Source organism: Rhinatrema bivittatum, chromosome 6, assembly GCF_901001135.1.
Source record: "Rhinatrema bivittatum chromosome 6, aRhiBiv1.1, whole genome shotgun sequence".
Classification (NCBI taxonomy): Eukaryota; Metazoa; Chordata; class Amphibia; order Gymnophiona; family Rhinatrematidae; genus Rhinatrema; species Rhinatrema bivittatum.
The window spans coordinates 207,334,614-207,359,711 of record NC_042620.1 but is presented as its reverse complement, the minus strand read 5'-3'; the positions used below and the strand labels follow the sequence as shown (position 1 = coordinate 207,359,711).

Below are 25,098 nucleotides of genomic sequence, written 5' to 3'. Positions count from 1 at the left end.
GTAGAACAGGAATTGTGGATGCAAAGTTAGTTGTACCCCGATATGTTCCTTGTAAACCAATATGTCAATGTTGTTTTCATCATGTTCTTTGTACCCCTATACGTTCCATGTAAACCGATATAATGTGCAAACGAATATCAGTATATTAAAGCTGTTAAATAAATAGATAGATAGATAGATAGATAGTAATAACTTGCTGACTGGGAAGGCAAGCATTCTCAGAGGGAAAGACTCTCACCTTCTCCTTACTCTTAGGAGCCATGTGGAAATAAATAAAAGAAGAAATCAGAGGTAGCAAGTTCAGCATCTATGAGCTTGCAGTCATCTGGCTTCTCCCTCCAAACAATGGTTTTAATCTATATAGGATGCGTAGCTTTATAAAAAGATGACACAACCAATTTTATGTGAGGGCTCATAGAAAGCTCAAAATCCAGGATTAGACTCAAGTTCTAGCCTTGTGACTTAATAGGTAATTGGCAGTCCACATCTTGGCTTGATCTTGTATGCACTTCTATTCTAATTTTGCAATTAGTGGTAACAGTGGGAAAACGTATAAGAGTTCCTGGGACCATGAGATTAGGAATGCATCCAGGGCCTCTAACGGCTTGGTCAGAGGAAGCAGAATCGACCCACTTTCTTTTTCTGCTCGATTGTGAACAGATCTATCCAAGGGTGCACCCAGTGATGGAAGACATAGTCGGATACTGCTTGAGATAGAGCCCATTTGTGTGGTTGAAATACTCTGCTGAGTTTGTCTGCTTCTGTGTTTACGATCCACGGAAAGTAAACTGCCTGCAGGAAGGCAAAGTTGATTTTTGCCAAATGCCAGATTAGCAGTTTTCCTGGCAGAGGATCCAAGTCCCCGTTCCCCCTTCCTTGTTGAGGTAATACATTGTTACCTGACTGAAAGTGTGGAATATTATGTGTTGGCCTCCGAGTATGTGCCGGAATGCTTTGAGGGCATGATGCATTGCTCTTATTTCTAGCAAGTTTATTTCGTAATGTGACTCTCAGGGTGACCATAGACTTTGTGTCTTTAATTGTAGATGTGTGCCCCAGCTCCAGTTGGAGGCATCCTTGGTGATTATCATTAGTGGGGTTATGGCTGTAGAGGGGCTCCTAATTTCAGTACCCCTGGGCATAGCAACCATGCTATGTCTTTCTTCATGAAGTTGGTTATGACAATTGGAGATGAAAGTAGGTGTAGGAACTTATTTTATTGCGCTCTCAATCCCCACTGCAGACGTCTCATGTGTAGATGAGTTAATGGGACCACATGTATCGCTGCTGCCAGATGGCCTAATAATGAGAGACTGAGCTGAGCTGGCACAGCCAACTGAAGCTGTATTCATCTGGCTAGGTTCCAAAGTTTGACGATTCTGTTGTCTGGTAGGATGGCCCTGGACTGAATTGAGTCTATCCGAGATCCTATGAACAGTATTGGTTGAGTCTGATATAAGTTTTATTTTTTGTAATTTATAACACAACAGAGATCCTCCAGACAGGTGATGTCAACTCCGTGTGAGAACTGAGGGGGCTGTTATTAACTAATCATCCAAGTAAGAAAACATCCGCACTCCCAACCAGTGTAGGTGTGCCACCACCACACTTTGTAACACTCTTGGGGCCGACGACAGGCCAAAAGGGAGTACATAAGAAAAACGCCATACTGGGTCAGACCAAGGGTCCATCAAGCCCAGCATCCTGTTTCCAACAGTGGCCAATCCAGGCCATAAGAACCTGGCAAGTACCCAAAAACTAAGTCTATTCCATGTTACCATTGCTAATGGCAGTGGCTATTAGCCTTGTACTGATAATGTTGTCCCCCACCATGAAAGCACAGGTATCGCCAACAGGATGGGTGCATAGGTATATGAGCATAAGCATCTTTGAAGTACAGGGAACACATCCAAATTCCATTGATGGATGAAAGTCAGGATGGTGCAGAGGGAAGTCATCTTTAACTTTTCCCTGCACAGGTGCCTGTTGAGACCCCTGAGGTCCAGTATGGGCTGGAGACCCCCTGATTTTTTGGGAATGAGGACATATTTGGAGTAATAGCCCTGACTGACCTGGGAGCGTGCCAGCTCTTATATGGCATGCTGCTGCAGGAAGGCTTGCACTTCCAGGATTAGGAGATCTAGTTGGAATCGATCGAGTGCAAGCGGGGATAGGTGGGGTGTTTGGGGCTGGCTCTTGAGGTTTAGACAATAACCCTTTTAGACTATCATTAACTCCCTTTGGTCTGTTATTTTTGACCATGAGTCTGAAAAAGATTGGATTCTGCCCCCTACTGGTGTCTGTTGCTGTGATGGTGTTCTTCTTAAAAAGGCTGCTGCAGATTGGATGCCAATTGTGGTGTCTGTTTTTGTTGGCGCCTACCTTTTCTCCTTGATTATGGAGATGCTTGTTGAATGCATGGCTGTTGATATGAAGGTTGACAGTAACCCTGGTAAGGCCAGTAGGGCTTCCTCTGGTAGAAAAGCCTCTTGTACTGTGGATAGAAATGGTGCAACGTGAAAACCTGCTCGTTTCCTGTGGTCAGGGATTGCACCACAATGTTCTAGTCTGATTTGGGTGACAGTTTCCTTTACCTTCTCCCTGAAGAGATTATCCCCTAGGCAAGGCAAATCTGCCAACTTTTCATGTACATCTTCCCATATGTCATCGGCCCACAGCCATGCCATGTGCCATGCTGCAATCAAGGTCGCTAATGTTCTTACCACTGTAACAAATCCTTCATAGACTGCCCTCACTAGATGTTAGAGACCCTCCTCCATATCATGAAGGGATGGATCTTCATGAATGGGTTTAGTGATTGAAGATAGTCATATAAATATTGCATCACATAAAACTGGTGTTGGATCCTGTTTTCTTAATTCGGATCCTTTTTCCCATTTCTTAAAAGATGTTCTTTTAACTGTTACAGCTTCTCTCACCTCACCTTTTAACCATGCCAGTAGTCATTTGGCCTTTCTTCCACCTTTCCTAATGCGGTGAATTCATTTGGTCTGGGCTTCCAAGATGACTTTATAAACAAGGTCCATGCCTGATATAAACTTTTAAACTTTGTAGCTGCTCCTTTCAGTTTTTTCCTAACCATTTTCCTTATTTTATCATAGTTACCCTTTTGAAGTTAAATGCTGTTACAGTAAATTCCTTTAGTGTCCTCCCTCCAGTTATTAAGTCAAATTTAATCATGTTGTGATCACTATTGCCAAGTGGTTCCAACACTGTTACCAGTTGCACCAAGGACTAGGTCTAAAATAGTTTCTTCTCTTCTTGGTTCTTGTATCAGTTGCTCCATGAAAATCTTTCATCTGGAAATTTTACCTCTCTAGCATGTCCTGATGTGACATTCACCCAGTTAATACTGGGGTAATTGAAATTACCCATTAGTGTGCTACTGATTTTCTTAGCTTCTCTAATCTTTTAGCATTTCATTATCTATCTGTTCATTCTGGCCAGGTGGATGGTAATATACTCCCCACTGCTATTTTATTCCCCTTTTTACCTGGAATTTCTATCCATAAAGATTCAGCATTGCATTTTGTTTCCTGCAGAACTGTTATCCTGTTTGACTCAATGCTCTTTTAATATATACAGTGCCACCCCTCTACCAATTTGATCGAGCCTATCATTTTGATATAGTTTAGTATTACAGTGTCCCATTAGTTTATCCTCCTTCTACTAGATCTGAGATGCCAATTATATCTATCCCTTCATTCAGTGCTATACATTAACTCTCCCATCTTATTTTTTAGATTTCTAGCATTTGTATACAGACACATATACAAACATGTTTTTAGGTTTAACAACCCACTTATTAGTTGACAGGGGTCAATTGGAATCTTTCTATTCTGTCTGCTCCTTACTTAAAAGGCACCTGGTCCACATTAGCATTTGTTGTAACCTCTCTACTGAGGTGTCCTAATTTTCTGTTCCTTTAATAACCTTCAAAGATATTATCATTCCAAACCATGTGACTCTGAGTGATTGTTAGTTTTCCCCCATCATCTAGTTTAAAAGCTGTGCTACCTTCTTTTTAAAGGTTAGTGCCAGCAGCTTGGTTCCACTTTGGTTAAGGTGGAGCTACCTATTAACCTACTTTATTGACTCTTGAATTAAATTCCTTCTATATCAAATCTGTAGTAAATTTATAGTAAGGGGTTTTGAGGCACATGCACTGTTAAGCTCATGTGTTCCGGTCCTCCTTTGCTGCAAGAGATGCAGGGCCTCTGGAAGCTGGGGGTGTGGAGATTGAAGCCTGGATAGCTCGTGGTGACCTTTGGAGTCCTTTCCCGGAGCTGCTGGGTAAGGTATGCAGATGAGCCCTTCCAGTCCTTTTCTGTTGCAAGGGGTTCAGGGCCTTTGGAAGCTGGGGGTGTGGAGACTGAAGCCTGGATAGCTCATGGTGGCCTTTGCAGTCCTCTCCTGGGCTACTGGGTAAGGTATGTAGATGACCTTTCCGGTCCTCTTCTGTTCCTTTGCACTTAACATAGTAACATAGGGGACAAAAATCTGAAGTTCTCATGCTAGTAAATGTGTGTTTACCCACGTAAAAACAATTTAGTGCAGGTAAAGATATGCATACTTTTCTGCCTGCAGGGAAGAGATGCGGAGTTAACACTGTGCATAATTTACTCCTGCTCCCAAATAGGAGCAAAATACCATCAGTGTGCACACTGACCAAATTTTCTAAGGCAAATTGTGGGGAGTGTCTCTTTGAAAATTCACTTACAGGTCTGTAGTGACAAAGTACTTGCAGTCTTGCAAGTTGTCCAGAGTGTTTCATTTTTGCATTTATATTATGAATTACAACTTGGTATGTACTAATTGCACGTACTTTTCTAGTTGTTGATTTTGCCACTGTTCTATTTATAATTTTTTGTTCTTTATTTAGAAGAGACGGCTAAGCGGAGATACGATAGAGGTCTATAAAATGAGTGGAATGTAACGAGTAAATGTTAATCAGCTGTTTACTCTTTTGAAAAGTAAAAAGACCAGGGGACACAATGAAAATATTTTTTTTTATTCAATGCATAATTAAGCTTTGGAATTTGTTGCCAGAAGAAGAGGTGAAAGCTATTAGTATAACTGAGTTTAAAAATGTTTTGGGCAAGTTCCTTGAGGAAAAGTCCATTAACAATTAAGGTAGAGTTAGAGAAATCCACTGCTTATTCTTTGATAAGCAGCTTGGACTCTATATATCCCTTGGGATCCTGACAGGTATTTGTGACCTGGCTTGGCCATTGTTGAAATCAGGATACTGGGCTTGATAGACCCTTGGGTCTGACCCAGTATGGCAAGCCTTATGTTCTTAGATGTAAATTTGCTTCTTTGGGTCCCTCCCAATGCAGCCCCCATGGCGAAACATGGCCATGTTGGGGATTGTAATTGCTTGGATGCTTGAAATTGAAAAATGAGAAATTACTACTTACCTGATAATTTCCTTTTCTTTAGGCAGTCAGATGAATCCAGAATAAGTAGGTTATGCACCTCTACCAGCAGATGGAGGCGGAGCAAACTGACGTGACAGTATACATACCCCTGCAGTTCATCAGCCTGCCAGTATTTTCTTCAAAAGCAACTGTGGACAGACTAGCAAAAAACTAGATTAAAAATAGTTAACTACTGCAATAGTCAGCCAACAGGCAACATTGCACTCAAACCAGAATGTAATAACACTAGTCAAAGGACAGGAGTAACACTTAACAGTAATCCCAGTAACAAGCAGGCGCACAGGAGGATTATTATGCAATCATTCTGCAGCCAAGGGAGGGAAGTTGGATTCATCTGACTGTCCTAAAGAAAAGGAAATTACCAGGTAAATAGTAATTTCTCATTTCTTAGCATCCAGTCAGATGAATCCAGAACAAGTGGGATATACCCAAGCTACTCCCGAATAGGGCAAGAGGCTGCCCGCGGTCCAGTCAAAACCGCACGTGCAAAGGATGCATCCTCCCAGGCCTGAACATCCAGACGATAATTCTTGGTTAAGGTGTTTAAGGAGGATCATATCGCAGATCGGCAAATGTTGATGGGAGACAACAACCTAACTTCTGCCCAAGACACTGCCTGAACCCTGGTTGAATGAGCCCTAACCTGACTAGGTAACTGCTTCCCAGCATCCACATAAGCAGCCGAGACTACCTCCTTAATCCAATGAGCTATTGTAGCCCACGAGACTGGCTCTCCCTGCCTAGTACTGCCATGAAGGACAAACAAATGATCTGACTTCCGCAAAGGATCAGAATCTTCCAGATACCTAACAATATGCCTTTTGACATCCAAGGGTCGCAACAGATGATAACCTTCAGTAAAAAGGAAGGAACAGTATGCAGCTGTACTGCTCCTGGAGTCACCTGGAGAAATAGCTCCTGGCAAGACCAAGCCTGCAGTTCAGAAACCCTATGTGCAGTGCAAACTGCCACAAGGAACATCGTTTTTAAGGTCAGCAACTGCAAAGACAAAGTACGGAGCGGTCTAAATGAGGGCCTGCCAAAAAATCTAAAATCTAATTAAGACTTGATAGGGGCACCTGAAACTGCAAAGGACGACGAAGATGTTTCACTCCTTTCAGAAAACGACCGCATCAGGATGAACCAACAAGGATCCACTATTTACCTGACCCCTGAAACAGGCAAGAGGTGCTACTTGTACTTAAGGAATTCAGAGCAAAGCCTTTATTCAAGCCAACCTGCAAAATTCCAAAATGAGCAGAATCCTGACCAAGGAAGGAAGAGTACCTCGATCCTCACACCAGGCCTCAAACACTCTCCAAACCCGGACATAGGCCAAGGAAGTGGAGAACTTTCTAACTCTTAGCAAGATGGAAATCACTGCCGTAGCATATCCATGTTTCAGCAGGCAAGCCTTTCAAGGGCCATACCGTAATACAAAATCGAGTTGGATCTTCGTGAAGACAGGTCCCTGCTGCATGGGTTCCTGTGCGTTGGAACTCGAAGAGTCAAATCCACCTGGAGCCTCCGCAGATCTACATACAGTGGTCTCTTGGGCCAATCTGGAGCGACCAAGAGCACCATCCTTCTATGGTGTTCGATCCTTTGAATCAGTCTGCCCAACATGGGCCATGGAGGAAAGGCATACAACAGCTTGCCTTCTGGCCACTCCTGCTCTAGGGCATTGATCTCCGCTGACTTCATCCTGCGGCTGAAGAAATATGGAACTTCCACATTGCGCAAAATCACCAACCGGTCTAGGAATGGGAAACCCCAGTGATTCTGAATCAGCTGAAACTCCTCGTCTGACAACTCAAACTCTCCTGGGTCCAGACTCTCCCCGCTGAGAAAGTCTGCTCTTACTTTGTCTGTGCCTGCAATGTGCGAGGCTGAGAACTGGAGATGCACCTCTGCCCATCCTATAAGTTGATCTATTTCCAGTGACACTTGTTGGCTCTTGGCATCTCCCTGCTGATTGATGTAGGCCACAGTCATTGCATTGTCAGACATTATTGAACCTGCAGCCTATCGACTAACTGTAAACATGCCAATCAGACCACACTACCTTCCAGCCGATTGATGTTCTAGAGAGACTCTGCATTCCAGTGCCCTTGTTCTGTCAGCTCCTGACAGTGAGCTCCCCAACCAAGGAGACTTGCATCCATTGTCAGTACTAGCCAGTCTGGTGGAGTCAGGGAAAATCCATTTCGTACATGATCCGCCTGCAGCCACCACTGCAGTTGGGAGGAGACCTCCATCAGCAGGTGAGCCAAATCAAATAGTCCTGAGACTTCATATTCCACAGAGACAGCAGAGAGCACTGAAGATGACGCATATGCGCCCTCGTCCACGGTACAACTTCCAGGGTTGCTGCCATTAAGCCAAATTCTTGCAGGTAAGACCATAAAGAAATACCTATAGTACCTGAATATAATCCGCTTGGGTATACACTTTGAAGTGCCAAAAAGTGGAATATAAAAATCGAAATAAATAAAATAAATAGAAACAGTCAGGCGCAGAGTGTTCAACAACAGAAGGAGTTGAGCTAGCAACTTCTGAATTCGAGCTTCCAGCAGGAATACCTTGCCCAGCTTCATGTCGAATCAAACCCAGAAGTATTCCAGCAACTGAGTAGGCTGAAGACTGCTCTTGACTAGGTTCACCATCCAGCCGAGCTCCTGCAACAGGGAAATAACCTTGTGACTCACCAGGTGGCTCTCTTCTGGTGACTTGGCTTAAATCAGCCAGTCGTCCAATTATGGGTGTACTAGGATTCCAAACTTTATCAGCTTTGCTGCAACTACTACCATTACCTTGGAAAAGGTTCTGGGAGCAGTGGCCAGACAAAAGGGCAGCGCTCGAAACTGAAAGTGGCGCCCCATAACTGCAAACCACAGAAAACATTAAATGTGAAGATATGCTTCGGACAGATCCAGTGAGGTCAGAAATTCTCCTGACTGCATTAAAACCAAGCACAAGGTTTTCATGAGAAAATGTTTCACCTTTGAGGTCCAGGATGGGACGAAAAGAGCCCTCCTTCTTTGGCATGACAAAATAAATAGAACATCGCCCCATATTTGAGACATGGGCACTGAGACCACAACTCTCAGACTGAGGAGCCTTGTCAATGCACTCTCCACTGCCCCCTTCTTCTACGGGGAGTGGCAGGGGGACTCCATTAACACGCATCGAGGAACACTGCGAAACTCCACTGCATATCCTTCTTGCATCACTTCCAGGACCTACTGTGATTTCAATCTACCTCTGATAAAAGAGAGAGAGGTGTCCTATCTTCTGTTCCCAGGGATGGGTCCACAAACCTTCATTAGGAGGCTCGGAAGGTGTCACTACCCGAGGTCCATGCCCCTCCTGGGTTGTCTGGATGAAAGAACTGAGACCTGCCGAAAGGTTGAGTCCTCTGAAAGGACACACCTCTATAGGGTCGAAAATGCCTGGATCCTCAAGCACAACCTCATGTTAAAGGAAGGCTGCATCTGCTTCTTACCCTCCAGCAAAGTAATGGAGATTCGCCCCAGTTCCTCCAACTCTCTCCCAAATAAAGTGAGCCTTTAAAGGGCAATTTGGTGAGGTTAGCCTTGGAGGTCGCATCAGCCGACCAATTTCTCAATCATAACCGACGCCTGGCCACTACTACATAAGCCACCCCTCTGGTCGAAGTGCGGACCAAGTCATAGCCTGTATCTGCCAAGAAGGCAGCGGTTGGTTCCATAACTGCCCTGGAGCTTACCCCAGAGTCATCAACCTCCTGGGAGAGAAGCAAACAAGAGTGAGCCACCAAGGAACAATAAGAAGCAATCTGCAAGGTCAGTGCCACGCCTTCAAATGCTTGCTTAAGGACAGACTCAATCTTTTAATCATGAGCATAGTGGAGACTGCACACACAAGTGCATCTACCTGTGGAAAATGTACACGCTCTCTTACCACTGGATCCAGACAATATACGCCTTCCAAGCCCGATCCCCTTTGAAATTAGCCTCTAGATCAATCAATTCTTGAATGGCCTCCATTACATGGAAAAAGAAAAAAAAAGAGGCGGCTATACTGAAGAATAGGCCGAGCAGATAACCAAGAATTCCCAGATGCCTCTGCTGTACTATGGCTTGTCAAAGGTGAATGAACTTTGAGTGCTTTTCTGAGCATGACTTGCAGAAAATCCCTGAGACAGATTTGCTGGCAACAACAGGAAAAAGGCCTATTTAATGGCACCATTTACTTCACAATACAGAGATACTGTCCAGGCTGCAGGCTTTTGTCTTGTAGATGCCTCTTTCAACGAACAGAAATCAGTTGAAAAGAAGATCCTGTGAGGTGACAGTTTTGAATGAATCCTGGTGCCAAGAAGTGGAATTCAAGTCTAGCTTCTATTCAAGACCCAGACTGCGATTTGTTTACACAACAAAAGAAGACAAGAAGAACATAGTGCATCAAAGCCAGAGTGATACAGGAACTTGTATGGTGGGAGGATATACAGGTTTAGTTGGTTAAGAATTCTTAGAATGGGGGGAGTGATCCTCACAAGCATTTCCTATACAGGATAGATTGTCATGACAACAACATCATGTGTTTGTGGGCGGTTACACCTTTCTGGAAGTTTCGGCAATACTGTATGTTTTAATTATAAAAGAAGGCTCTCTTCCTGTGTTGGAGGAGATGCTAGTTATTACAGATAGAGGGCATATTGCATCTCACAGGAACATTTGACTTTTAAGAAGCCAAATAAACTAAATTTGAAAACCTCTTGTTGATTTGAAATGTTCTTGTTGCCCTAAGCGTTGAGTCCAAAAAATTAGACAATACGCAAGGAAACCAAGATGGGGTTTCTCTTCGGCTTAGATCCGGAATCTGTCCCAGGACTCTCGAGCATTTCCAAGGTCTGGAAGAGCACAGCAGGCAGTTCATTTCTATGAAAGAACCATAGCATAGTTCTATATGGTTCTAATCCTGGAGGAATTTCACCATCTTCAAGAGAGTCAGGATCGGCACCATCATCCGTGCCATCCGGATCTCTATCCGGAAGTCCTACTGCCGCTCTAGGAGTGCTTTGGTACTTAACAGAAAATCCAGGCAAGGTTCCTACCTGTGCCTCTGCTCTGGGAGTATTGGACAGGGTTGAAGACTGCGCCTGAAGAAAGATTGCAACCCCTGGAAAAATAGAAGTATCCAAACCAGGAGGCACCTGAGGCATACTCACTGAGCTACCATTCCCTGCTGAGAAACCAGTTAGAGGAGGTCCAAATTCAAGCACCCCACCTGAGTCGTCTTTCCCAGATCTACAACCAGTTGGGAAGAACGAGGTTTAGTGAAATCAGAGGAAGATAAATCTCCCTGAGCCTCCAAACAGCGCTGGCACAAGTTGGCGGGCACTCCTGGCTGAGATATCCTAATATGACAGGCAGTGCAAAGAGAAAGTCGCTTAGGCTTCTTAGGTATAGGCACCATTATGGCTGACAGTGTGCTCAGGGGTGGCCAGAGGCATGTGTCTAGCTGTTTGTTTTTGCTTTTTTTATATATATACTTCCAACTTAGGCACCCCAAAATTAGGCGACCCACACCTAACTGCCCCAAAGATAAGCGCCCTTAAAAAAAAAAATCAAAAACAAAACTTAAGCGCACAGTACAACTTGCGTGCACAGGTAAGCATGAGACCACTATAGAAACACAGACTATAAGGATGCACAGACTATAAGGTTAGACTGTGCTTTCAAAAACAGGGTGCACAACCTGGACTCACAGCTACACCCACACGCCGAACTGACAATCCTGTAGAGTGCAGCCTGAGAAAGCATGCGAAATGCCATTGCGGGCTACCATACGGCACACAACGAAAAAGCCTCAGAGCGGGGACTAGCCTAAAGAGGCTGCTCAACTCGCCAGGCTGCCCATGTCCCTCGACCGCCTACAGAGCGGGATGACCATTGGAATGGCGTGCCGAGCACGGAGACCAGGGGAAGGAGGAAGCCCTACGCAACAAAAGCCTTCTTCTAAGTCTCTGTATATTACTTTTTTTTTTTAAACTTCTTGGAGCTCAGCCTTACCTAGCTGAGGACAGAGACGGTCTCCAGCTGCAGGGGGAGAGGGCATGTGCCGTCACAACTGCGCTCTGCTTCCTACACCCACTGCCTTTCAGTTGCTTAAGCCGGCTGAAAACCAGTTACTGGACCAAGGCACTCATCTGAGGGACCATGGAAATCACCTCAGGAATTCTCAACTGGGGGAGGGACCATTTGGTATCACCGCAGGAGAACGGGGCAAATTTATTTCCTTAATTCTCCTTTCTCAAAATGAAGCAATCCCCAAGTAGGGAGATGCATGTCCACCATCTGCTGGAAACGGAGAATACTGGTAGGCTGATGTCACTGCAGGTGTATATATACTGTGACATCAGTTTGCTCCATCTCCATCTGCTTGTAGAGGTACATAACCCACTTGTTCTGGATTCACCTGACTGGACACTAAAGAAATTATTATTCTATATGAAGATTTGGAACAATACTTTGTCTTATTGGGAACAGGCAGACATTCTGGACACACACCTTGTTCTAACTTATACTGGAATAGAAACATCCCAATTACCAACTTTAGAGCATGACAGCTTGTAAGATCTCTTCTTATCCAGGAGATATACTGTATATATACACATACAGTATATACAGTAACAGAAGTTTTAAAGTCAAAATCAACAATAAAGAATCACCATCTACAAATTCCTCTCTTGGCGTACCACAAGGTTCTTCCCTATCACCCACTCTTTTCAATATTTACCTCCTCCCCCTTTGCCAACTGTTAACAAGTCTTAACCTCATTCACTACATCTATGCGGACGATGTTCAGATTCTGATTCCCATAACAGAATCTATTAACAAATCCCTTTCACTCTGGAACAACAGCCTACAAGCCATCACAAATCTCCTCAACAGTCTAAATTTGGTCCTTAATGCTTCTAAGACTGAACTCCTCTTCATTTCCTCCAACCAAGATAACCTCCCGCCTCAGACCCATCACAACCACCTTCTCACCCACACTCACGTAAGAAACCTTGGAGTAATTATCGACAACCGCCTTAACCTAAAGAATATGATCAAAACCACAACCAAAGATTGCTTCTACAGACTACAGGTGTTAAAAAGACTCAAACCTCTCCTATATTTCCATGACTTTAGGACAGTCCTTCAATCCTTGATATTTGCCAAAATAGACTACTGCAGCGCTCTCTACACAGGCCTACCCAGCTCAACAACCAAGCCCTTACAGATGATGCATAACACCGCAGCTAGAATTTTGACAAGCACCAAACGGAGTGACCATATTACGCCCATCCTCCGAAACCTACACTGGTTACCAGTCAATCACAGGGTTCTTCACAAATCTCTAACTTTAATTCACAAATCTATTCATAATATCCTCCATCTCGACCTCGAATTCCCATTCAAACTCCATACTTCAAACAGACCAATGAGAGAAACTTACAAAGGAGCACTACAAGCCCCGCCAACTAAAGCCACACGACTCATTTCGACCAGGGACCGAGCTTTTTCTACAGCAGGACCAGCCATCTGGAACAACCTCCCCTCAGAACTCTGACTGGAACCTTGCCTGCTAACATTTAAGAAAAAACTCAAAACTTGGCTGTTCATACAAGCCTTCCCTAATCCATCAGACTCTCACTAGATAACTAATCCACTCATGAATATGGAACTTCACTCCCCCAATATTCACCTCATTTACTAGTTACCTAACCTAATAAGCTAACTGGCTCTAGACCAGACTCGGACATGATTCACTATATTTAATTTAATTTAATTTAATACCCTTCTTAAGGCCTTTCTTCTTCCAGCTGAATCAGCTTCCAAGTTCATGATCCTTGTTTTAATGTAACTTTTTACTTTTTTACTTTCTTACTTTTTGCTTCCTCTGATTATAAAAAGTGGTTCCTTATGTTATATTTATCTATCCCCTGTTCGATGTAAACCGACCTGATATGGTATTCATCCTTGAAGGTCGGTATAGAAAAATGTTAAATAAATAAATAAATAAATGATGGGAGCTGCCTAAACCTGTAATAATCTAAACAGCTACCAATACTAGTGTTGCTGTTGCTTTAACATCCAATCTCTCAGGTGCCCTGCATAGCCTGCCAGACAGACATCGCTACATGAGTGCCTGTGTTTCTATTAGGCCTTCTGGTTGTTACTGTACTTGCAGTATAAACTCAGCTTCTAGTTAATTTTATCTGCTTGTCAAAATTACAAGCTGCTTTACGCCTTTGCAGCCTAAACAAAACTATAGATTTTAGAAATGCTGCTGCTCCCAGCACCTTCAGGTTCCGTATATTAAAAGTCAGATTTCTGAGACTTGAGTAAGCCTTCAAACTCTCTCTTGCTGTCTCAGTTATGACTGCTTTTGTGGCTATGGAATGTGCCCCATTATTACAAGCAATCTCTGTAGTTTATTTGTGTGTTTCTGTGGTATGCCAGCTCTTCCCATAATCATTTATAGTTTTAATAATTGTACCTCTATTCTTGTGAAATAATAAATGTCACATGACCCTTTGCATTCTCTATTTAAAATTCTTCTATTCTCCCTAGTTCAAATGTATGAATGTGTTAGTAACTGGGTTTCAGAGACTTGTGCATGGACCAACTAGCCCATGAGCTTCTACATTCTTAGTATATGTGAAAGGGATTCTATTATTTGAGGAAGGTACCCCATCTGCACCTGTAGGCCCTTTATTTAATTTATATAAAGAGCATTCTTACTCACACATTCCAATGTTCATGGCAGGTTAATAAAACATGCATAATAGAAACACAAAACTAACACACACACTATTGATATTTCTTTTTCCTAAAAGCCCTCACATTAGTCTTTTGCACTACAGCCATTCATGCTCAAAATATGACTAACACGTCAAGATCTTATCCATATGGTCTTATACCTCAAAAGCCTGCTCAAAGAGAAAAGTTTCCAGTCTTTATTAAGGTTGTGCATATTCTATTTTCCTTAACTTGTCTGGGAGCAAATTCCACAAAACTGGTCCTGCTACTCAAAAAATTCTCGTCCAGCTACCCTCGAGACATATCACCTGAGATAACAACACATCAAGAGGATAGCGATTGGTCCTAGGAGGATTATAGATTTACAAGGCCACATTTATACAAAGTGATGATATCACAATAAACAGCTCTATGTATCAGCATGGACAATTTAAATTTTATGCTCCATTTAACTGAAAGCCAGTGGACAGCCCTGGAATAATGTGTGCGCATGCTGCCATATTCAGGACTACCTGGAATACACTTTGTTCTGTCATTCTCTCAGTACAGAGAGGGGAATTCTTAAACCTCTTTCAGATCCAGAGAAGTTATTTCCACATTCCAATAAAGGAATCCCATCACAAATTTCTTCGATTCTGCATCTGGTCCGACCCAGCATGGCACTTTCTTATGTTCTTATGTATAATTACCAATTCAGAGCTTTACCTTTCGGGTTAGCAACTGCCTCCAGAACTTTCACCAGGTTATGGAGGTGGTGGCAGCTTATTTAAGGAAGGAAGGAATTTCTGAGCATCCACACTTTAACGACTGGCTAATCCTAACGAGCCGTTATCAGAAAGGGATAATATCATCAGCCAGAGTTGTGAAAGTTTTAGAAAGACTAGACTGGATAAACAATTACAGGTAGCCCAATATACAGTATAATGATTTACAGTAATCAAGACCAGTCAGGGCTTGCAGAACTGTATGAAAATCATAATGATTTGATTTGGATTGGGTTTTTAATTTTGCAGCACCTGTGATGACCACTTTGGATTGCAGATTGGTGGTATATAAATATAATAAATAAATAAAATGACACTGAACATACTTACAGCATTCTAAGGTGGTGCAAGCTAACATCAGTTTGTTCCACCCATGGCTTTTTATCAAACTTCAAGTATTCAATATCTTCAAACACCTGTAAGAAAAGGTGGACTGTTATTAGGGAGTTAACAATAGGTCCTATAAGCACTTAGTCCACACGAAATCTGTTTCTGACATCAAAAAGCAATTATGTACAAAGTCATGCTGGCAAGAGAGAGATACATCAAAGTTTTGTGCATTTCTTGTACTGGCCCCTTTCCAATGGAACCACTTCAGATCTTCAGGGCTTATCTCCAAAATGACTCCTGGATTCAAAGCACCACTCTTACCATTTTCTGCCACTTACCACTAGTCTAGTGATTGTTAGCCGGATTAGCTAAAACCAGAAACATTTCCGTTGATCAGTGGTTCTCAACTCCATTTGGGAGGCACACTTCATTGGTCTGGTTTCCAAGATGTCCATAATGAATATGCCAGAAACAGATTTGCATATACTTATTTGCTAATTATCTTGTGCATATTCATCATAGGTATCCTGAAAGCCAGACTGCAGAGGTGTGCTTCTAAGACAGAGTTGAAAACTACTGCCATAGAACCCAGTTGATGTCTGGCTTTCCCTTAATTTCTTTACAACTAGAAATCCTCTGTGCTTATCCCATGTTTTCTTGAATTATGTTATAGTCTTGGTTCCACCAGTTCACCTCCAAGGCTATTCCACACATCTATTGCCCTTTTTATGAAGAAATCACTCTCCTGATGATTTTGTTTTCCTTAATGTAGACAGTTGGACTCAGGACCAGTGGGTTATGTGCACCCCTGCTAGCAGATGGAGTCAGGTTTCAAAGCTGATGTCACCTTAGATACACCCTTGCAGTGTCCTCAGCCCTTCAGTATTCTCTTCAAAAGCTATTGTGGACATACTATTGAAAAAATGATTATTGGAGAAATTACCTGATAATTTCATTTTCCTTAGTGTAGACAGATGGACTCAGGACCAATGGGTAGAATGTGCTCCTGATAGCAGCTGGAGACGGAGTCAGATTTCAATCTGACGTCAGCACTACATATACCCGTGCACAAGGCTATGTTCCTCAGTTTTCTCCTCGAAAAGCAATTAAGGATATATGTGTGTTTGGATAATTTTGAGAGGCTCCTGGCTGAGGTACGCACCAGGTCTGAGGTCGCATCAGTGAGGAATGATATTGCCGGGTCTAATGCCTTGAATGGCGTAGTTGCGTCCCTGGCCATCGCCAGGCAGGCGATGTAGGGTCATAGCTAATACATTGTAAGACTGCTTAAGGATGGATTCCTGCCGTCTGTCATGGCAACCCTGAGGGAAGCTCCACCCTTGACTGGTATGGTGGTGCGCTTTGTGGTGGCGCAGACCAAGGCATCGACCTTGGGAAACATCAGGAGTTCCTTCGTCGCTGGGTCCAAGGGGTAGAGAGCTTCTAGGGCTCGACCCCCCTTGAAGGTGGCCTCTGGGGCGTCCCATTCCAGGTCGATCAGTTGTTGTATGGCCTGTAGCGTAGGGAAATGGCGTGAGGTTTGGCGGAGCCCAGCCAGGAAGGGGCTCGCCTTGGACTCTGCTGTGTTGCATGTGTCAGGGATGGCCAATGCCTTCAGATTCGTGGCTACGAGATCTGATAATTCATCTTTTGGGAAGAAGCGCGTCATGGTGCGATGCGGTTCCGTTCCTGGAGAGAGTTCCCCTTCTTCCAGGGGGACCTTGTCTCAGCTCCCCTCAAGCTTCTTCGCACAACAGGCACAGGGCGGAGGTCACCTCAGGCTGTGCCGCTCTCAGGTGGCATGCCGGGCAGAGGACTGGGACTTTAGCTGTCTTGGACGGCGGTGCCATGATTTGCGCGTGTATCCTGTACAGATGCGCGTGCTGGGAGGCCTGGTTATGCGTTCCGAGTGCGCCTACGTTGTGCACCTAGGAACGGAAGATGTGCACGTGGCTGTGCGCACAGGCCTAGTTGTGCGCACGAGTATTTTATGCGCCCGGCTCGCTGCTGTGTGCACGGCTCAGTTGTGTGGACAAAGCGGCGACTAAGGGAGGGGGGGGGGGGGGCGGAATGGCACCGGCAACCATGCAAGCAAGATGGCGGCGCCCCCGGAGGTTCTCCACGTGGGAAGACCCTTGAGCCGGATCAGGGTCTAGCCCGGACAGGGCAGCTCAACCCAATTAGACAGACGCCGGAGGGACGATCTGTGCGGTTATCAGAGCCTCGGAGACCAGAGACTTAGAGAAAAGTTTTCTACCTTATCTTGTCTCGGCGCTTCCTGGTCTCTTGCCGGGCAGTCTCCGGCTGCGGGGGGGGGGGGGGGGGGGGGGAGGGGAGAGGGGAATACCTACACCGCCACGCTCGGTCTTGCACTCGCTGCCTCTCAGCCATTCCCTTTTCAGAGGGCTAAGTCCATGCCGGGTTGGCGACCGGACCGATGCTGCCTCTCAGCTGCTCCCTTCACAGGGGGCTAAAGTCCATGCCGGGACCGAGGCTTACCTCTGAGGGATCTCAGAAATCACCTCATGAATTCTCGACTGGGGGAGGGACCGTTAGGTATCACCGCAGGAGAGCGGGTCTCGTCTATAGGTAAGATTCTTTCTTTCTTCTTTGAATTTGGAGTTTGGTTTTCTAACGCTGTGCAAGCGTGTGTGAAGTCCCGAACTGCTTTGGAGATGGAAAAAACTGAGGAACAGTAAAAACTGTTTTGGTGGCAATGGATCATTTTTATTCCCTCTTACTTTTTAGAGGGGCAGCCAGGAACCAAGATAACAGGCTATAGGAGGCATGGAGTTGGGTTCTACACCCTAAAGAGACTCTATGGAAAAAAACCAAAGACTAAAGGGACTCCGCATGGAGTCATAATGCATGCCATGGGCATATTCAGTAGGCTCAGTCAAAGTTCTAGAAACTTTGATATACATTTTTCATATTAGGCTCCACTGGATGATGACATCCATGTGTAAGGTCTGCCATCCTGCTTGTCCTTGAAGAAAAAGCAGAGTTGCTTAACAAATATATTCTTGTTCGGTGTTTATTACTGAGGAAGGGCCAGGAGCAAGACCACATAAAGCAAACACAAATAAGATTAAAAGCTCAATGAAGCTGTCATTTATGGCAGCTAGAAACTTTACCTCCTTCGCATGTTCCAATGAGATATTTAACCAGTCAATGCTGGGGTAACTGAAATCTCCCATTATTAGTGGGTTGCCTAATCTGTTAACATTTCACTGTCTCTTCATCCTGGTCAAGCGGGATGGAAGTACACCCCCGCCGCTATATACTTCTCCAAGGAAATTCTATCCATATAGATTCCACGTTTGTAACATTTTATTACTATATCTTTGGGTATATTAATTGCTCATTGTTCTTCTCTTTATATTCTTTTGTTGTGTAAACAGGTAACAAGTGTTCCTTGTTGTCTCCTGCAATACTTTTATCCTATTTGTCACTATGCACCATTCTTCCACCAATTTGACCTGGCTTATCATTTCTATATAATTTGTAACCTGGTATAACAGTGACCCATTGGCTATCCTCCTTCCACCAGGTCTCTGATGTGTTTTATGCCAACACATTCATTCAGTGCCATACATTCCAATTCCCCAATCTTACTTTTAGAGTTCTGGTATTTGCATACAGGCAATTCAAAGTATGTTTTTTTTATTTGTATTCCCAACCTGCATAGCAAATAAAATGGATAGTTTGGAATCATTTATCTCTGTCTGTTCTTTATTTAAATTCATCTGGGCTGCTACTACATCTATTACAACCTTTGAGTCAGGATATTCTAACTTCCCTGTTAGCCAGTATCCTAGGAAGACACCTCACTCTGAACTCTGTCTCTTGAGCAATTGCTTTCCTCATGATTTAGTTTAAAAGCTGCTCTATCTCCTTTGTAAAGGTTAGTACTAGCACTGAGTTCCGTGACTTAGTTACCCCTTATCAGTTCTGATACCAGCTCCTCCATGAAACAGTCATTTACGGCATCCAGAAACTTTATTTCCCTTGCATGCTCCGAGGAGACATTTAATCAATAAACGCTGGGGTAATTCAAATCTTCAAGAATTACTATGTTGCTAGCAGATTAGAAAGGCTAATAAAATTGGAATTTCAGTGTCTGTTCTTCATCCTGGTCAGGCAGACAGCAGCATACAATTAATGTTATACTTTTCTCTTTCATATATGGGATTTCTATCCATAGTATCTCGTATCATGAATCTGCAGACTTACCTTCTCCACGTCCTGGATCTCGCTCGAAGAGTACTGTAATATTTCACTGGTCTCACTGTAAACAGATAAGATTTATTTATATTTTTAAAGGAAATCACAGATCTTAAGTCTTCATATATAAATTGTTCCCTATGTTTTGTAGTCAGTTTATTCTAATTTTACTATGAGCTGGAGCTGACATACTTAGGCTCTGCTAAAGAGGACATTTCTTTCCTTTCACCCTGTGCAATACAGAAAGGTTTACCTAAGAAGAGTTTATTCATCGAACATTAAAAAGCATGAAATATTTATATATATATACTTTCTCCCTCTTGCCCTACCAAAAGGATTCCTATTCCTTTTTAAAAAGACAAAGAAAAAAGGAGATTCGGGACTGCTGTAATATGACTGAACTGCTTTCCAAGCCTTAATATTTTTTGTGCATCTCCAGTTCAGATTTGGTAACTGAAGACTTAGGATTGGTTTTGTCATTGTATAAAATCCCCAGTTCCAATTTTGTATTGGGATCTAATAATTAGTTCTATTACTATACATACTCCCCAGTTCTTATTATGTGGTTGGAGGATTTGATTGGTTGCTTCTATTACTGTAGATAATTCTCATCTCTGATCTGGAGCTAATTCTCCTTTGTCCCAATCTTTACTTTTTTCAGGGATGTCTCCTATGGAAACATTACTCACCTGGCAGTGTTAGAAATTCTCCTTTTTCAAATATTCTCTGTTGCTTTATGAAATCTGCCATCATCTGTAACTTACTAGTTTAACATCATTCCCACACTCTGTCAGTTATTGTGGCAACATACGTGAATTATGGCATTTAATTTTATTTGGTTACAGGATAAAATATCGGTGTTTGCTGCTGATTCTACTACTCAGCTATAATTATTCTATTTAAGCTTTTTATAATTTTGTCTTTACTACTACATGTATGGATGTTTTTCTTCAAAATGCACAATCTGAATAGGAGATGGATGGTAGTGTTTTTATTATCCATTAAATGAAACTTGTGATACTGTAAGTTATAGCTATAAAACATATTCAGGAGTTCTTTGGGTAAACAAACAGCAACCATGGAAAAGTAAAAATGGAAAAATGGAAACTTTTGATTAAACAGGCAACAACTTTTAAAGTCTCTCTCAAATAAGTATTAAGAGATGCATGATATAATTAGTCTGAAAGTCCCAAGAACAGCTACTGGCATTTTTGAGGAACAGACATAGAAATCATGCAGGCCCAGCTCAAAAGCATCTCAACAATGCAGAAATAAAATGGCAGGGATAGCCAACTCCGGTTCTCAATAGCCACAATGAACATATGCATAAGATATAGTAACATAGTAAATGACAGTAGATAAAGAACTAAATGATTCATGCAGTCTGCCCAGCAAGTTGCTTGGGAAGTAACTACCAAGTGTGCAGGTTACCCCCATGCCTTCTGTTAAACGTGGAAATTGCCACTCCTTATAGGTTACCCTAATTCAGAAATGTTGCATCTGAAGTTAGTAAAACGGTTACCCCTTTTCTTCATTTTCATTCTCTAATTATTAGGGATCCTCTGTGTTTATCCCATGCCATTTTGAATTCTAATCCCATTCTTGACTCCTCTTCCAGGTGGGCATTCCAAGCATCCACCATCTATTCCGAAAAGAAATATTTCCTGACATCGGTCCTGAGTCTTACCTTGGGAGCATTTATCATCATGATCTCTAGTTTTACTGCTTCCTTTCTATTGGAAAAGGTTTGATTTTGGGGTATTATTAATTCCTTTCACATAACGAACAGACTCCCCCCCCCAAAGCTATGACATTACCATCCTACCGACTCACGCACAATATATTTTATTCTCTCTACTCCCCACCCTTTGTGGGTTTCATTCCCCTCCTTCCCCTCCACTCTTATTACCTTCCCCTTGCTAATAACATGACTGTCTATGATTAACTCCCTTGTTAAATATATATGTACATATGTATATAAGTTTCGTATTATCTCCTCCAATTTTGTTAATCCCACTTCCTGTTAAAAATGATATCATTGTAAAGCTTGTTGCTAAGTTATGTTACATTGTGAACCGAGGTGATGTTTTGCAAACGTGCCTCGGTATATAAAAAACCCTTAAATAAATAAAATAAATAAATATTTGAAAGTTGCACTGAGGATGTCTCCCCCAGATACTACCAAGGAGGGAAGGGTTAGGTCGGACTTCACAGTTGGTGATTCTATTATAAGGAATGTAGACAGCTGGGTGACTGGGGACGTGAGGATCGGTAACATGCCTGCCAGATGCAATAGGATTTTAGACAGTGCTAGGGAGGAGCCATCTGTCATGGTACATGTGGGCACCAAAGACATAGGAAAATGTGGGCAGGAAATAGAAAGCTGAAATCCAGAATCTCCAGGATAGAATTATCTGAAATGCTCCTTGTTCCACACACAGGTCCTCAGAGGCAGGCAGAGCTCTGGAGTTTGTGTGTGTGGATGAGACAATGAGCAAGGAAGAGGGATTCAGTTTTGTAAGGAACTGGGAAACATTTTGGGGAAGGGGGAATCTTTTCCAAAGTGACCAGGATGGAACCAGGTTGCTGGGGCTAACTTTTAAAAAGGAAATAGAGCAGCTTTTACAATAGAAAAAGGGGAAAGCAGACAGTCGCTCAGCAGCTCATGGTTCAGAGGGAGGTATCTTCGAAGGATAATAATGAAGCAAGAGAGTTAGGGCATCCCGACAGTGAGGTTCCAATAAAACCAAAGTAGTCCATGTGCCTACAAGTAAAGAATCACCTGAGCTAAAAGATTCCAAATTATCCTTGACAATTGAAAAGGAGGTTGTTAATACAAACAAAAATCACAATTTAAAATGTCTGTATGCCAATGCCAGAAGTCTAAGTAGTAAGATGGGAGAGTATAGCAATGGCATCTCAGAGACAAGGTGGAAGGAGGATAACCAATCGGATAGTGCTATACCAGGGTACAAATTATATCACAATGATAGGGAAGAGCAACTTGGTGGTGGTGCTGGGGGGGTGCTTTATGTCTGGGATGGCATGGAATCCAAAAGGATAAAGATCCTGCAAGAGACTAAATGCACGATAGAATCTTTATGGGTAGAAATCCCTTGTGTGTTGGGGAAGAGTATAGTGATAGGAGTATACTACCATCCACCTGGCCAAAATGATCAGACTGACAGTGAAATGGTAAGAGAAATTAGGGAAGATAACCAAATTAGTAGTGCAGTAATAATAGGATATTTCAATTACCCCAATATTGATTGGATAACTGTAATATCAGGACACACTAGAGAGATAAAGTTCCTGGATGGAATAAATCACAGCTTTATGGAGCAATTTGTTCAGGAACTGACTTGAGAGGAAGCTATTTTAGATCTAATTCTTAGTGGAGTGCAGGATTTTCTATGAGAGGTAAAGGTGGTGGGACCACTTGGCAACAGTGATCATAACTTGATCGAATCTGAATTAATGACTGGAAGGAGGACAGTAAGTAAATCCATGGCTCTAGCACTAAACTTTCAAAAGGGAATCTTTGATAAAATAAGAAAAACAATTAGAAAAAACCTGAAAGATGCAGCCACAAAGGTTAAGAGTGTACAACAGGTGTGGGCACTTTAAAAAAAAAAAAAAAAAAAAAAATCTTAGAAGTGCAGTCCAGATCTATTCCACACTTTAAGAAAGGTGGAAAGAATGCCAAATAATTGCCAGTATGGTTAAAAGGTGAGGTGAAAGAGGCTACTTTAATGAAAATATCTGCCTTCAAAAACTGGAAGAAGGATCCATCTGAAGAAAATAGGAAAAGGTATAAGCATTGGCAAATGAAATGTAAAACACTGATAAGAAAGGCTAAGAAAGAATTTGAAAAGAAGTTGGCTGTAGAGGCAAAAACTCATAATGAAACCTTTTTAAAAAATAACCAAAGCAGGCAGCCTGCGAGGGGATCAGTTGGACCTTTAGATGATTGAGGGGTTAAAGGGGCACTTAGGAAAAATAAGGCCATTGCAGAAAGACTAAATTAATTCTTTTCTTTGTGTTTACTGATGAGCATGTTGGGGAGATACCCATTCCAGAGACAGTTTTTCAAGTGTGTCGATTCAGATGAAATGAACCAAATCTCGGTGAACTTGGAATATATACTAGGCCAGAGTGACAAACTGAAGACCAGATGGAATACACACCAGGGTTCTGAAAGAAATCACAAATGAAATTTCAGACCTATTACAAGTAATTTGTAACCTATCATTAAAACCATCCTTTATATCTGAAGCTTGGAAGGTGGACAACGTAACCCTGATATTTAAAAATGGTTCCAGAGGTGATCCGTGAAGCTATAGACTGGTGAGTGTGACTTCTGTTCTGGGAAAAATCATGGAAACTATTATAAAGAATAAAATCACAGAACATATAGACAGACATGGTTTAATGGGAAAACGTCAGCTTGAGTTTACCCAGAGGAAGTCTTGCCTCACAAAACTGCTATATATTTTTTGAAGGGGTGAATAAGCATGTGGATAAAGGGACAAGAAGATGTGGTGTATTTGGATTTTCAGAAGGTATTCAACAAAGTCTCTCATGAGAGGCTTCTAATAAAACTAAAAAGTCTAGATTGCAAACTTGTTAAAAGACAGGAAACAGAGCGGGATTAAATGGTCTGCTTTCACAGTGGAAAAAGGTAAACAGTGGAGCGCCTCAAGGTGCTTTTCAATATATTTGTAAATGATCTGGAAAGGGGTAGAATGAGTGTGTTACAGGGAGAGGTCCCCATTCCAAAGAGGTAGTGTGCCCTTGGACCACGGCGCGACCGCAGAGGGGATCCGGGTAAGTGCTGAGGCAGGCGAGACGTGTCCAAGCATGTGTGGACAGACTGAAGACCAGGAACCCTGGCCTCTGCCGAACCTGAGCGCATCGAGAGAGACCCAACGACGCAATGCTGGTCTCTGAAGTAGCCCTCCGGCCACGTGATAGCCCTTTCGGACCTGCTACTTGGTACAGCAGATGCGACAGGATGGACAGAGGCTGAGGGCAGGAACAAGAAGACAGACGCAGACACAGGTTATTCAGACGACTCGGACGAAGACTCCGGTTACTGAGGGACTCAGACAAGGACTCAGGATACTTGGAGGACTCAGACAAGGATTCAGGTTGCTTGGAGGTTTCAGGCAAGGTTCAGGATTATGGAGAAAGTACTGAGTGAGTGCTGCATCGCCGCGCACCCTACACAACCACTCGTGGCTGGTCACGGATCGTGCCGAGGGCGAAGCACACTCTGGCAAAGTCTTAAGGCATGGATGGAAGCAGGCACCAGGAACTCCGAAGACCAGGACAAGATTCAGGATGCAGGATTCAAGACTCAGGATTCAAGACTCAGGATACTTGGAACTAGACATTAAAAACAAAGATCTTCCGGAGACTAGCGCTGCTGACTGAAGAAGGCAAGTACCACATCTGGACATGGAACATCAGGACATCTGGAGAACTGGACATCTGGACCTCGGACCCCCAGGAAAATCAGTC

The 25,098-nt window shown here is 43.0% G+C and overlaps 1 protein-coding gene across 1 annotated transcript in view; it reads right to left on the bottom strand.

Annotated features, from left to right (window-relative positions):
- The window catches only part of NDUFA10 (NADH:ubiquinone oxidoreductase subunit A10), a 126,886-nt gene that overhangs the window by 14,566 nt on the left and 87,222 nt on the right, over window positions 1-25,098 (bottom strand). The window contains exons 8-9 of the mRNA XM_029606492.1: window positions 19,585-19,639; window positions 15,352-15,437 (exon numbers count right to left, since the gene is read on the bottom strand). Coding sequence (XP_029462352.1) covers window positions 15,352-15,437; window positions 19,585-19,639 — 141 coding nt within the window. The remainder of the gene's footprint in view (window positions 1-15,351; window positions 15,438-19,584; window positions 19,640-25,098) is intronic.